Source organism: Diabrotica virgifera, chromosome 4 (genome assembly GCF_917563875.1).
Source record: "Diabrotica virgifera virgifera chromosome 4, PGI_DIABVI_V3a".
Lineage (NCBI taxonomy): Eukaryota > Metazoa > Arthropoda > Insecta > Coleoptera > Chrysomelidae > Diabrotica > Diabrotica virgifera.
Window position 1 is genome coordinate 105,853,154 of NC_065446.1, and position 13,053 is coordinate 105,866,206.

Here is a 13,053-nt window from a genome sequence, read left to right on the forward strand (position 1 = left end):
GATTGGAACTCAAGAGCCCTAATGGTAGGTGCGTCGAGTTTCTGAGTAGCGATATGTATGAGAAGTAAATGCAAGAGATCTGAAGGGGGCCTATTCAAGTTCAATAGGGCCTTGAAATTATTTGACATGACCGTATGAAAATTTCTTAATTGTGAGTGATTTGCGTTTCCAGAAATAGGAGGCGCATCAAGAATTTGAGAGATGAGAGTTTTGATAAGCGATTTAGAGTTGGCGTACCTTTGTGTCAGGTTATCCCGGGCTATTTTGTAATTGTCACCTGTGAGTGGGATATGCTCGAGAAGCGTCAAAGGCTCGGAAGTTAGAAAACTTTTGAGGTAAATGAGTTTTTCCAGATCACTTAATGTAGTATCAGATCCTATTATTGTATCAAAGGTCTCAATGAATGAATTGTATTCAGTAACTAAGCCACTAAATGGTTTTAACTGAATACGAGGGAGGTTTACTGTTCGTTGCCTAGCCATAGACTGTGAGGTTAGAGAAGAATTAGGGTCAAATTGGAGGGAGGGGGTAGCAGTCACATTAGAACTTTCAATGACCTCTAACCTTTCTTCCAATAGAGAAATTGTATCCAAATATTTATCAAAAACCACAGAGGAATCAGTAGAGGGGGTAGGTTCCTCGGGGATCGTCTCCAGCACATTTTGAGCATCGCGGAAAAGTCCGTAAGAATGTTTGAGTTGTGAAATTATTTCACGAATTTTATATTTGTTTAGAGAATTAAGAGTTGTGGGAACCGAATCAGCCAACTTGGTTATATCAAGTTTTGCGGTGAGCCTCTGTCGGTTATATTTTGATCGGTCAGCCATGTTGCGAGAATGTGAGATTAGATAGATTATTTGCAAATGTCTAAACCTATAAATCGATGCGAAAATGAGAGAATATGTACAATATATTATATATTACACGTTTAATAGTGTGAGATTGGCTTAATAGTATCACCCTGTATGAGCGCAGATTAGTATATGAAATGCAAAACTATAAAATTTCAAAATATATGCAATTTTCCAAAATGGGTATTTTTCAGCAAGTGTGAGACACCCTTAACAAGTATTTAAATTAATTAAATTGAAGGAAAAAACAATTATTTATTTTCTATAGTTTTCTAGAAGTGTAAAATGAGCTTAAGCGAAGCTAAATGTAGCAAAAACTTACAATTTATGCAAGAAAACAAAATTATTTTTAATAATTTTTGTAACCTGTGAACCAGGCTTAATCGGATTCAAAATTATAAATTTAATTTAAATCAAAAGGTTGAACAAACAATGTTAAAATTATAACACCCGTACTATCAGCCAAGAAATGAGTACACTTTTTGTATACTATAAACAGAAAAATATATTTACGAAAATAAAATAATGTAATATATGCAAATATTTTTTCATACAAACAAAACGACTCCTTTATTTGAACAAAGCAAGTAGTTTCTGAAATTGCACGTGTAGACCGGGCTTAACAACCTACCAGCTATTGTAGAGACGTGCTGGGTTAAATACTGAGAATTTGAGTGCAGAAAGAGAGGAATATTTTATTTTTGTGCCGGGGCGGCGTGGCTTGGAAATTTCCAAATGCAACAGAAAGACACTATAAATGAAAAACCGTTATTCTCAGAATAGAGATTATCAAAATATGCAAATACGAAGGACCTTGAGGATTTAATTAATAAATAATTAATATGATACGGCTCGATGGAACAGAAATGTTGAGGCAATACGTAAAGTATTCTCAACAATGATAACCTGTACTTATTGTACGGTTATAGAGTATATTCCCATAGGTAAGCTGGTTAAGAGTAGATAACGATTTTTCATATGTAATTTAAAGTATTATCTGCATAAATGGCACAAAGAATATTTGCTACGAGAGGTATATGGTTCAAAATGCATACAGTATCACGACTAATAAGTTATGTTCACATACATGTAGAGTACTTACAGTTTTATTCCTTGATGACGTGTCACATCAGAGCTCTGATTGAATTCCATAATCCATTTGGTTCATTTGTAAGGCACTCACTAATACGCTAAATAAATCATCGTCGATAATACTGAGCAGATTGAATTATCTGAGCGGTATAAAACGATAGCAAAAAAAGCCGGTAAAATGCGGCCTTTTTACGAATAGCGGGAGCGTCGATAGATTAGAGATGATTCTCGTTAGGAAGCTTTTGACGATCTGCCCCGGCGAGGGGTTCAAATGCGAGTCTCAACAATAACCTGGAGTTTCCAGAAAGGTTACATAAATACTACTTGAATTTTAAGTAATCAGTAGTACAGGGGCGTAACTAATTATTTTAGTGAGCCGTGTATAATATATTTATTGTACAAAAGCCATTGATAAATTTATGTCAAAATTAGCACCCAAATATATCTTATGCACGGTAGTTAAAAAGCTATCTCCCCTCGTATATACGTTGAGAAATCCCGATGGTTCAAACGCTGGCAACTGGCATATTAAGGATTTGAAACCATATGTCGGGGATTCTGATGATTCTTCGAGTGATGATCAATCCGATCAGGACTAGATTGTCTACCAGATATTATCTATAGGCATATCTATATATTCACATATGGATATTCTTTTTTTTATTTTCTCTCGTCTACCCCCTTGATTATCCCCCAAAGGTCACATATATCTTTGAGTACGGTTAGGTGAAAAAATATCACAATACCGTTATCTATTCGATCTGCGGGTGAGCTGAGCACTCGCTGATTTCTAGTATCTTACCGTTGAGTGAAAATCACTCAAACTATGTAATTATCTCTGAGCAAAACTCATTACCTTACCGTTAAGTGGAAAATCACTTAGATTATCTTTGAGTAAAGTGCATTTATCTTTGCTCACTATATTATCGTTAAGTGGAAAACCACTCAAACTATCGATGCGAAAGCACCCTATCTGGTCAGTAAATGGAAAATCATTTGCTTACTGTACCGTGAAAGTTATAATAACCTTGATCACGTTGTTATACTTTTAGTATCTATATAGTAGTTATAGTAACTCCTATATTACCTATTATAGTTTTTAGTTTTTATAAGAAGTCCTTTATGGATTTATCAACACAAAATGGCGATAATTTATTTATGATCTGACATACAACCAATGATGAATCGAGCTACCATGAGTGAATCGTAAGAATATAATTCTCGACGTAAACTTTATTTTTCTTCTTCCATATTTCGGAATCTTTTTTGACCTTACTAGTTGTCACGAGAGGAACGGCTAAGACGATGATCTGGGATTAGTTCGCTAGGGACCTGTTGAGCTTTTAAGGAAGATAGACAGATTCTTCTTAAATCTTCTTACTCTTTCATTCTTTCTTTTAGTACTTATGTTGTCTACCAGACCCTTTTCCCTGATATGACTTAGAAGTTTTCGTATGTTAACTTCAATCCGATTCTGACTTAACCGAATATGTCCCTAAATTTAATTTAGGCGTGTGATACGCGTAGCTATCAACTGACAACCATGTACTTACTTCTTTCTTCTTCTTCTATTTTTTTACATTTAGTTGAGTTTTTATTTATTCTTTTGTGATATTCACTTTGGGATAGGTATCTCAATGACTTTAAGATTTTATCGAGCGTTGTTAATTTAGCCATTTTAATACCGTATCTTTAATTAGAGATTTCCTAAAAATATCTCTTTCTCTAATTTATCTTGCCGAAATACTCATGACTACCGAATTCGATGTTATTTCTTCGATAGGTAGTCCTGTTAAATTGACGTTTACTTTAGATGCCTTTGTTATCCTGACGTTGGGTTACCTCCTTCGTTAATAATGATAACGTTTTTATATCTTTATATTATTTAGCTTATATATTTCTCGAGGCACGTTCCTCGAATAGTTTTAAGGGCATAGAAAAAAATGTATCCTTAGGTTTTTATCAGAAACCACTGTCCTTCTTCTTCACCGGTTTCCTCTCTTGGGAGGGGGCTGTGTAACATTTTTTTATATACTAGGATTAGTTAATAATTAATTTACCCGTTGGATTAAATTTTAAACCCACTATTACTAATTACGGGTACGCCTATGGCCGTTTCCGTAAATAACTACCCTTAGCTAAAATTGGCTATCATAACGGTACTGGCACAATTCGTTGTCGGTATGACCAACGCAAATAACTGGAGTCCATTATTATAAACGGAACCATTTTTTTATTGCAGCTTTGCCGAGCACAATGTTTTGGAAATAACCCAAAGTCCTTTATTTTATATAGCTCTTGCTATTGTTATCTGTTTCGTATATAAACCTCCCAAGGAGTTTACTACCAACATTCCGTTAGGTATGTCACTTTATTCAAAGCGGCCAGGGTATTGCAATGTTTTATTGTGACTTTCCGTTTTTCAGTAAGATTTCAAAGGAATCACTTTCCCTTCTGAAAACAACCGTTAGGTATTTTGACTTTCTTTTGCGGTATCTGTGTGATGTACGGTTAATTTACCTAAAAACCAAACTAGGTCGGTTCTTTTTTTTGAAGTTCGATTTTTTGAGAGGGAGATATCCCCATTTTTTTTAAGGAAGAAGCATAAAAAAGATTGCGAAAAAGAGGGGTTGGCGGCTGAATGGCTGGAAGTACAGACGTGTGTCTCTAGAGTACCGTATATCTGATCTACCTTATATCTTATCTGAGTGATATTCACTCTCTTATCGTATCTGTAATTAGATCTAACATCCGATTAGATTCAAATTACCAAATAACTTCAGTGCTTGTTTACTAGTTAAAGTAAATATAGAGTCCGTGCAAATTAAGAGGCAGAGTATCTGTAAGTGTCTTAATTATACTACCTACAACTATTTCCAAAAATAGAACAATCTATGGGCTATCTACCTCAAACATATCTTCATCTGTGGTTAAGGCTAACCTCCGATGAATCTCATCAGCGATTTCCACAATAGTTTTTTTTTTATTCATTAATAAAACTTTTCATTATTATCAAAACCAAGTACAAACATTCACTAATTCATTAATAGCTGTGCGATTGGCTTTTTGTTTATAAAACCAAGTGCGGGGTGGTTTTTGATTTTTTAACAGTAAACGTTTGTTAACTTTGTATGCTTTGCATTCAATTTTATTATATCTTTGTACTTTATATTTTCTATCAATCATTAAGTTTACCATATCAGTTATCTCGAGATAAGCCCTAAACCAGTAAAGAGAGATTTCTCATTATAGATGCTTTATTTGTTTTTTTAATTCATAACCAGGCTCTCTTTACTGTGTTTTTAATTGTGCATGTTTTTGTTATAATATGATACTTGCGTTTATTCTATCATAATTATTGTTTATTTCTAACTGTACACAACAATATATTAAATGTTGGTGCAGTTTTGATTGGTGTACATTGTTTTCGCTTTATTTCTTGTTTTTTTTTTGGATTCGCTCTTCTGGAGAACCATTTGTTTAATATATTGTCTTTTTTATTTATTTTACTAGTTTTATTTATCTACTCATAATAAATTCCCGGATAAGAAATTACCTCTAAAAATTTACTAATTAACTGTCTATATCTTTTCTTGTATTTGATCTCAGAATCTCATTATCTTTCCTTACCTACCTGTTTTCGTTTCTAAGGTTTCTTAATTTTCCCCTTGCAACCCCAAAAAGTTAAGTGGCGCCCTGTATCTCTTCTATCTTAGGTAATTTTACCTATCTATCTTTTTATCTGTTTCTCTCTCTTCTCTTATCTACCTTCTCTTGTCTTATCTTTACCTATTTCTTCTATTGACTCCCTTCTACGTTTCAAAAGCTAGTTTCGAACCCACGACTCGCTTTCCACCTACCATCTGGCTGCCGTCGCAGTGTCTTAATTGGTGACCTTTCTAGCACCATTAAAAAAAAGGTTTCCGAGGTTACAATATTATACATTTTAAAGTAAAAGACTTTAAAATGATATTGCTAATATTTATTAGTTGCGTTCTTGGGACGACTTTATTAAAAGATTGTTCATTCTATTACATGAAATCAACCCCAACTCAAGAATATCCGTCACAAAAAAATCATAACATGTGATCTGTCTTTAAAAAACAAACACGTGCTATGGTGACAGTAAAATTCTCGCGCTAGAGATCCCATAGTAAATCACGAGGGAAAACAGGGAAAAACTTTATTTAGTCTTACTTTAGTTTACTCTCGAAACTAATACCAAATTCTGACCTTGACCTTAATATGTATGTAGGTACATATGTTATTTTAAATTATAAATAATATTAATAATACATAGATATATAAACAATACTAAAATATACAATATGTACTAACTCGATATATTATTGACTTACTAATCCTGGTATTTTCTTTCTATTGACTTCCTCTTTTAGTATGGGTAACCACATCCTACTGCATTCTACCGAGGAATTTGCGACACAATTGTTTTCATTTAGCATAATTAAAGCCGCTTCTTTGATTTTTCTCTTTTTACTATCTGTTTCTTTCAGGACTATACTTAAATCTCTCCACTGAACTCTACGTTCATTATCCCATGCGTGTTGACATATTATTTGAGATCTATCAAATTCTCTATTTTTAATATAAGACTGATGTTCACTTATTCTAACGTTTAATGGTCTTGATGTTTCACATAAATAAAATTGTTCGCATTCACAAGGTATTTTATAAATACAATTCTTTGTTCTTTCTTGTTCACTGTTAGGTTTAGTTTTAGATAGAATAGATCTCAACGTGTTTGCTGTTTTGAATGTTGTTGAAATGTTAAATTTATTTCCTATTATTTTAAGTTTCTCTGATAGTCCTTTTATATATAGTATTGATATTTTCCTCGTATTATTTCTTGTGGATGCTATATATTTACTATGGAATCTCTAGCGCGAGAATTTTACTGTCACCATTGCATGTGGTTGTCTTTTTAAAGACAGATCACATGTTATGATTTTTTGTGACGGATATTCTTGAGTTGGGGTTGATTTCATGTAATCGAATGAACTATCTTTTAATAAAGTCGTCCCAGGAACGCAACTCATAAATATTAGCAATATCATTTTAAGGTCTTCGCTACTTTAAAATGTATAATATATGTCTGAATTGCCGATATAAATGAGTCAGATTAAATAAATGATTAGAAGAATTTTTTTACTAAGCAACAACATTTTTGTTTAACTCATTAATATTTTTTTGTATTTTGACAACGACACCCGATTTTGGCGTCGAAACGTTAATAAAATCATTTTTTTAGTAAAATTGTGGCTTATTTCGCATCAAAACTAGTTAATTGCAAAAATGCCACAAGAAAATAGCTTCAGAACAACATTAAGAAAGCGCTGGGAAGACACAGTAAACAGCGACGCACAAGTCCTTTTAGGAGACTGTGTATGGAGAAGAGCAGCCACAAACAAGGGCGGGGGCAAAAAATAAAGGACGCCAAGGCTCAATTTGGGCTGTAGTAAAAGAAGAAAATGTTTGCCGAAGAGACCTTTTCGGTCAGATTCCGGCGCCAATTGCATCCTTAGTCGTGTTTCACTCAACTATTAGTATCGATGCACACTAGCCCAGAGGGACCGACGGCTTTACGTGTCCTCCGAATCACGGTGACCGCTCGTATATACTTTTTAGAAATAGAAAATTCCGTTGTCGATGCTGAAAACTGAATTCGATAGTACCGGCTTAGAATGCCAGTACCTTAGCCGCTGAGCTGCGACCGCCACATTGTCAATTAAACATGTGAGAAACACAAAAATGTATCGCCAATGGCCTCGACTTATCCTGGGACTGGTCCAGGTTAAATGTACGCCTGTCGTTATTACATTACTGTGTGTGCGTTTTTCTGAAGTCCTCTCTTGACGTTTGTTGGTTGATTTTTGATGATGAAAATAAGAAAAAATGTAAACGAAATATTTTATTTAGAGTATTAATTAATAAAAGTCTACTTTTGTAAGTTGTTCAATTTTTATTTTGCATATAAACTATAAATTTATAACTATTTTATTAACACTAAAAATTATTTTTATCTAATAATCTAATGAAAAAGCGTTATTCCAAAATCAAATAAATTCTTTTTTTGTACTTCCTCATTCTTCAAATCATCTAAAACATTTTTTCGAAACTGAAAATAAAGGAAAATACGTAATTTGTCCGTATCAAATACAACTCAGTATAATATTAAAGAGTTTCGATTCCCAATACCAAATTTTTGCTGAAAAGAAAATATCAAATATATACTGGCCTGCATATTATGTCATAAATTAACAATTTTTGTTCTAACAATGTAGTGTAGGACACAGAGGTTGAACCTTGCAAAATGGACATAAGTCCGGTTTTATTTTTTTTCTGGTATATCAAGGGGTGCATATTATGAGACTAACTTTTTCTTAAAAAATTTCGCCCCAGAACCCCCCTTTTCACCCCTTTAAAGGGGGTATTTTGTGGTTTTTTCGGAACGTAGCCCTTCCTGTACCTTTTGCAAAAAATTTATTTTATAGAAATATGAAGAGGACTATATTTTCTACGATTTATTTCCCAAAAGCATATGTCTATCACCCACCGTTTAGTGGGGGTGGGCAGTGGCGTAACAAACTCCGTGGGGGCCCCCCGCAGAATTTGAAATGGGGCCCCTTTTAACCCGGGAGCAGTCGCGCCGTTAGAAAAAATCCAACTTTTTATCATTTTCCGTGATAACTTAATGAAAAATTTTGCAACATAACTTTCCACTTGTAAGTGCATCCATCGAAGAAGATTGTAGTAATGCGTAGGATTTTTTTTTTAATTTCATTTTTATTTTTTTTTGTGGAATTTATGGCTTTGGTGGGAACCAATTAGTTTTAAAATTGTTAGAAATAGATATTTTTAATATAACAAGCAAACAAAAATATTATAAAATAGAAATTTGTTTTAAATTCGTATTGTTAGATTTTGTTCTACGCGCGTACGCGCGACTGCTTACGTGACAGAAGTGAGCGCGACTGCTACCGCGTTAAACAATTACTAAATACGACTTATTTAACAAAAACTTTTTTGTGTTAGCGTTATCATTCACTGTTCATAACAACTTACATTTCTCATCTTTATTGGTATACAGCAGTGGCGGCTTTTCTTTATGTGCTGCTGAGCTGCAGAACTACCAAACAACCATAGCAAATCTTAATTATTAAAGAATAATTAATATAGTTTTATTTCAAATCTGCCATATTATCATATTAAACATCAACTGTTAATAATAATTCACCAACAACGATGATTAATATTATTTTTTTTACGTATTTACTCCTCTAGTGAAACCGTATAATTTTTTTACGTATTTGGTGCTCCAGTGAAGCAATCTTTTTACGTATTTGCTGCTCCAGTGAAGCCGCGTCGATAACAACCGAAACACTGGCAGCGGTAAAATGCATTTATTAGGCAAACGGCGATCTTAGCCGATGTGCTTCGGCAATCGGCTGATTAACGGCCTCGGAAATGTGTTTGCGAGCTGCAATTCACGACAGTTATTCGTGACCGTTGCATCTGTGCCGTGTTTAGAAATTCTTAGGTTACAATTTTGTTTAATTTGTTTTGTTCGAGCGTGTTTAAAACAATGGAGTTTCAATTTAAATTAGGTGTAAATAAATTTCAAAAACTTCACTATCAACAACAGTTGATTATAAAAGAACGTGGCCGTCCTATGCCTGATCTTAATATTGAAGTGTCCGGTAAAAGCCGTGGAAAAACATATACGCGTAAATTTAATAAAGACATGTATCTACGAAATCAGTGGATTTGTGGATGTTCCGAAAAAAATGCTTTTTTCTGTTTTCCGTGTGCATTATTCGGCGCAGATAAAGAGGAAAAATTGTGGCGCGAGACAGGAGTGCGGGATCTAGTGCATTTAAGTGAAAAAATAAAGAAGCATGAAAACACGCAAACTCATATGAACAATGAAATGCGATTTGCATTATTTGGGAAACTTAATATACAGGCCCAACTTGACTCTGCTTATTGGATAAATATACAAAAACACAATGAAGAGGTGACGAAAAACAGGTATGTTTTGTCAAAAATAATTGACTGTATAAAATTCTGTGGGGCTTTTGAGCTCGCCTTACGAGGACACGATGAATCTGAAACATCAGATAACCCTGGAATTTTTCGTGGTTTAGTGAATTTTTCTGCTGAACTTGATAAAACACTTAGTGAACACCTTACAAATGCGACAATTTTCAAAGGTACCTCAAAAACAATACAAAATGATATTTTGGATTGCATGCTAGAAGTATACGCTGAGGAGATTTTAAACGAAATCAATGAAGCCCCATTTTTAGCAGTGATAGCTGATGAGACAACGGATGTTTCTATGAAATTTCAAATGGTCATTGTTTTTCGTTATGTAAAAAACGGTGCTCCAGTTGAAAGGTTTTGGACTTTTTTGCTTCCAGAAAAACATGATGCTGAAACCTTAGCTAACACAATTTTGAATGTTTTAGACCCAATATTAAAGAATAACAAAAATAAGCTCATTGCACAAAGTTATGACGGAGCAGCTGTTATGAGTGGGATACATGGCGGAGTGCAAACAATAATTAAGAGAAAATATGAAACTGCTCATTTTGTGCACTGTTACGCCCATCAATTGAATCTAATAATGTCAAGAGCATGTTCTATTAATTCCCAAGTACGCGTATTTTTTGGAGATTTACATGATATACCTGGATTTTTTAGTCATTCACCTCAAAGAATAGCTGTCTTAAATCAAATAGTTGGAAAAAATATTCCTCGTTCAATCCCTACACGCTGGAATTTCAATATTCGTACAGTAAATGTCGTTTACGAATATAGAGACTTTATTATTGAGTGTATGGAGCAACTAGAAGAAGAGTCAAATGCTATTACTTCCAAGGAAGCAAGAGGACTTAGACGTATTCTGGAAGATCAAAATTTTACTTTCTGGCTGACTGTTTTTCATTATATTATGCCACATGTTGACGTTTTGTACAATAATCTTCAAAAAAAGAACATGGACCCAACCGAAGCACAGAAAGCTATACATGTTTTTGAGCAAAGTATTAACAATGTCCGAAATAAAATAGACCCTATCATACATCAAGCTTCAAATTTACATGCGGCGCCTAGTGTCCAAAAAAGGAAACGCCCAAATAACAGCCAACAGGATCACCGTATTGCCTGTCTAGAAGTTTGTGATGTTATTATAAACAATGCAAAAGAACGGTTTGCATATACAAATCATCTAGTTGCCGCAACACTTTTATCTTCAGAACATTTCGAAAAATATAATAATAAGTTTCCTGAAAATGAATTGGATTTAACTTGTACAGCTTATAACTTCTTTGATAAAAACCGTTTGCGAACAGAACTGTCAGTTTTGTATTCCAATATCGAGTGTAGAACATTAAAAGGTGCAGTGCCTTTACTAAAATTTATAATTTCTAATAATTTAGAGGACACATTAACAGAAACCAAAAAGTTGATACAAATTCTGGTGACTACGCCAATGACCACAGCAGAAGCTGAACGTAGTTTTTCAACTTTAAAACGGATCAAAACATTTTTAAGAAATTCAATGCGCGAAGACAGATTAACAGCCCTTTCCACACTCTCGATAGAAAAAAAGTTCATCGCTTCAATACCGAACTTTAACGATAAAGTAATCGAAAAGTTTGCGACAAAAAAGGACCGGCGTATTAATTTCCAATTTAGAAAAATGCAATAAATGTAAGTTAATCAGATTTTTATAGCATGTCGTTATTAGTTACTATTAATTAGTATTAAAGCTAATTTTATTGTTTTTGTTTTCGTATGTTATTCTATTTCTATTATTTTATATTGGCCGTGGTTCATGCAGCACACCCTATAGCAGATGTCACGAGCCGCCACTGGTATACAGACCCATTCCGACCCGGCAAGGGGGCAGCGTGAGCCGCCCTAAAATAGGGAAAAACAAAAATTTTATAAGAAAATTATAAAAATTATAAAAACATAAATATATGATTAAAGATTTACTTAAGGAGATTATAGATTAGATAAAACAAAAATTTTGTAAGGAAATTATAAAAATTATAAAAACATAAATATATGATTAATACATATCTACTACTAACAGAAAGGTTGGATTTGATAAAAGAAATTGTAATTTAAAGAGCCACAAAATGGACTCTGTGCAATTAATTGAGACAATACTTGCAAACTTTAATGATACGATAGCCGACCACATTAATAGGATTAAAATTACTCCATTAAATATGACTCATTATTTAGGTGTTCATATTCAAATCGAACTAATTTCCCTCTCAGGAGAAAAAATAAATGAAATTATTTCTTAAAAACTATCAAATATTTTCTATATTTTTAGATTCCATTCCTGATTCAAGTCATACCAACTTACCGCTGTCGTAAAGTTTGTTTTATTAAACAACAAATTAAAACAAATATCGAAATTAGAGAACATTTATTAAGAGTTGTATTAATATCAGGTTCGACAGGACAAGGTTTAACAAATATTTTATTAGATTTTTTGGAGACTCACATATTTCTTTAGGGGATTTAAGAGGACAGGGCTACGATAATGGTGCGAATATGAACGGTTACACTAATGTAATGTTTACAAAAAATAGTTCTTGAATTAAACCCTAGAGCCTTTTACGTGCCAGCCCATAGCTTAACTTTAGTAATTATTGACGCTGTAAAAATTGTGTGACGCAAATAAGTTTTTTTGCTATGGTGCAGGAAATTTACGATTTTTTTCCGCATCAACTTAACGTTGCCAAGTATTAAACGATGAAGTCCGAATTTAGACACTAAAACCTTTTTCTAGTACATACTAGATGGGAAAGTAGAATATATGCGTTTAGAGTTCTTAGATACAAAGCAGCAAACATCTGTGACGCTTTATATGCACTATATTCTGATAATAGCAAAGACTCTGAAACTAGAAATACCCCAAATTGTCCTATTAAAGATTAAATCGTTTAAATTTATTTGTTCCATTATTAGGTATAATGTGTTAACACAGTTTATATAATATTACAATGAAGTGATGCAGGAATACGATGCTACACTACCTAATATTATTTTAATCGTGAAGCAGATC

General features: G+C 33.4%; 1 protein-coding gene across 2 annotated transcripts in view; it reads right to left on the reverse strand.

The window, feature by feature from the left end:
* Positions 1-7,903: 7,903 nt before the first annotated feature.
* LOC114343739 (integrin beta-PS) overlaps positions 7,904-13,053 on the reverse strand; it is a 117,507-nt gene continuing 112,357 nt past the window's right edge. The window contains exon 12 of one of the 2 annotated variants that reach the window (XM_050648319.1): positions 7,904-8,079. In XM_050648319.1, coding sequence (XP_050504276.1) covers positions 7,993-8,079 — 87 coding nt within the window. In that variant the 3' untranslated portion in view covers positions 7,904-7,992. Of the gene's footprint in view, positions 8,170-13,053 lie in introns of both variants that reach the window. The other variant, XM_050648320.1, reaches the window with a different exon arrangement.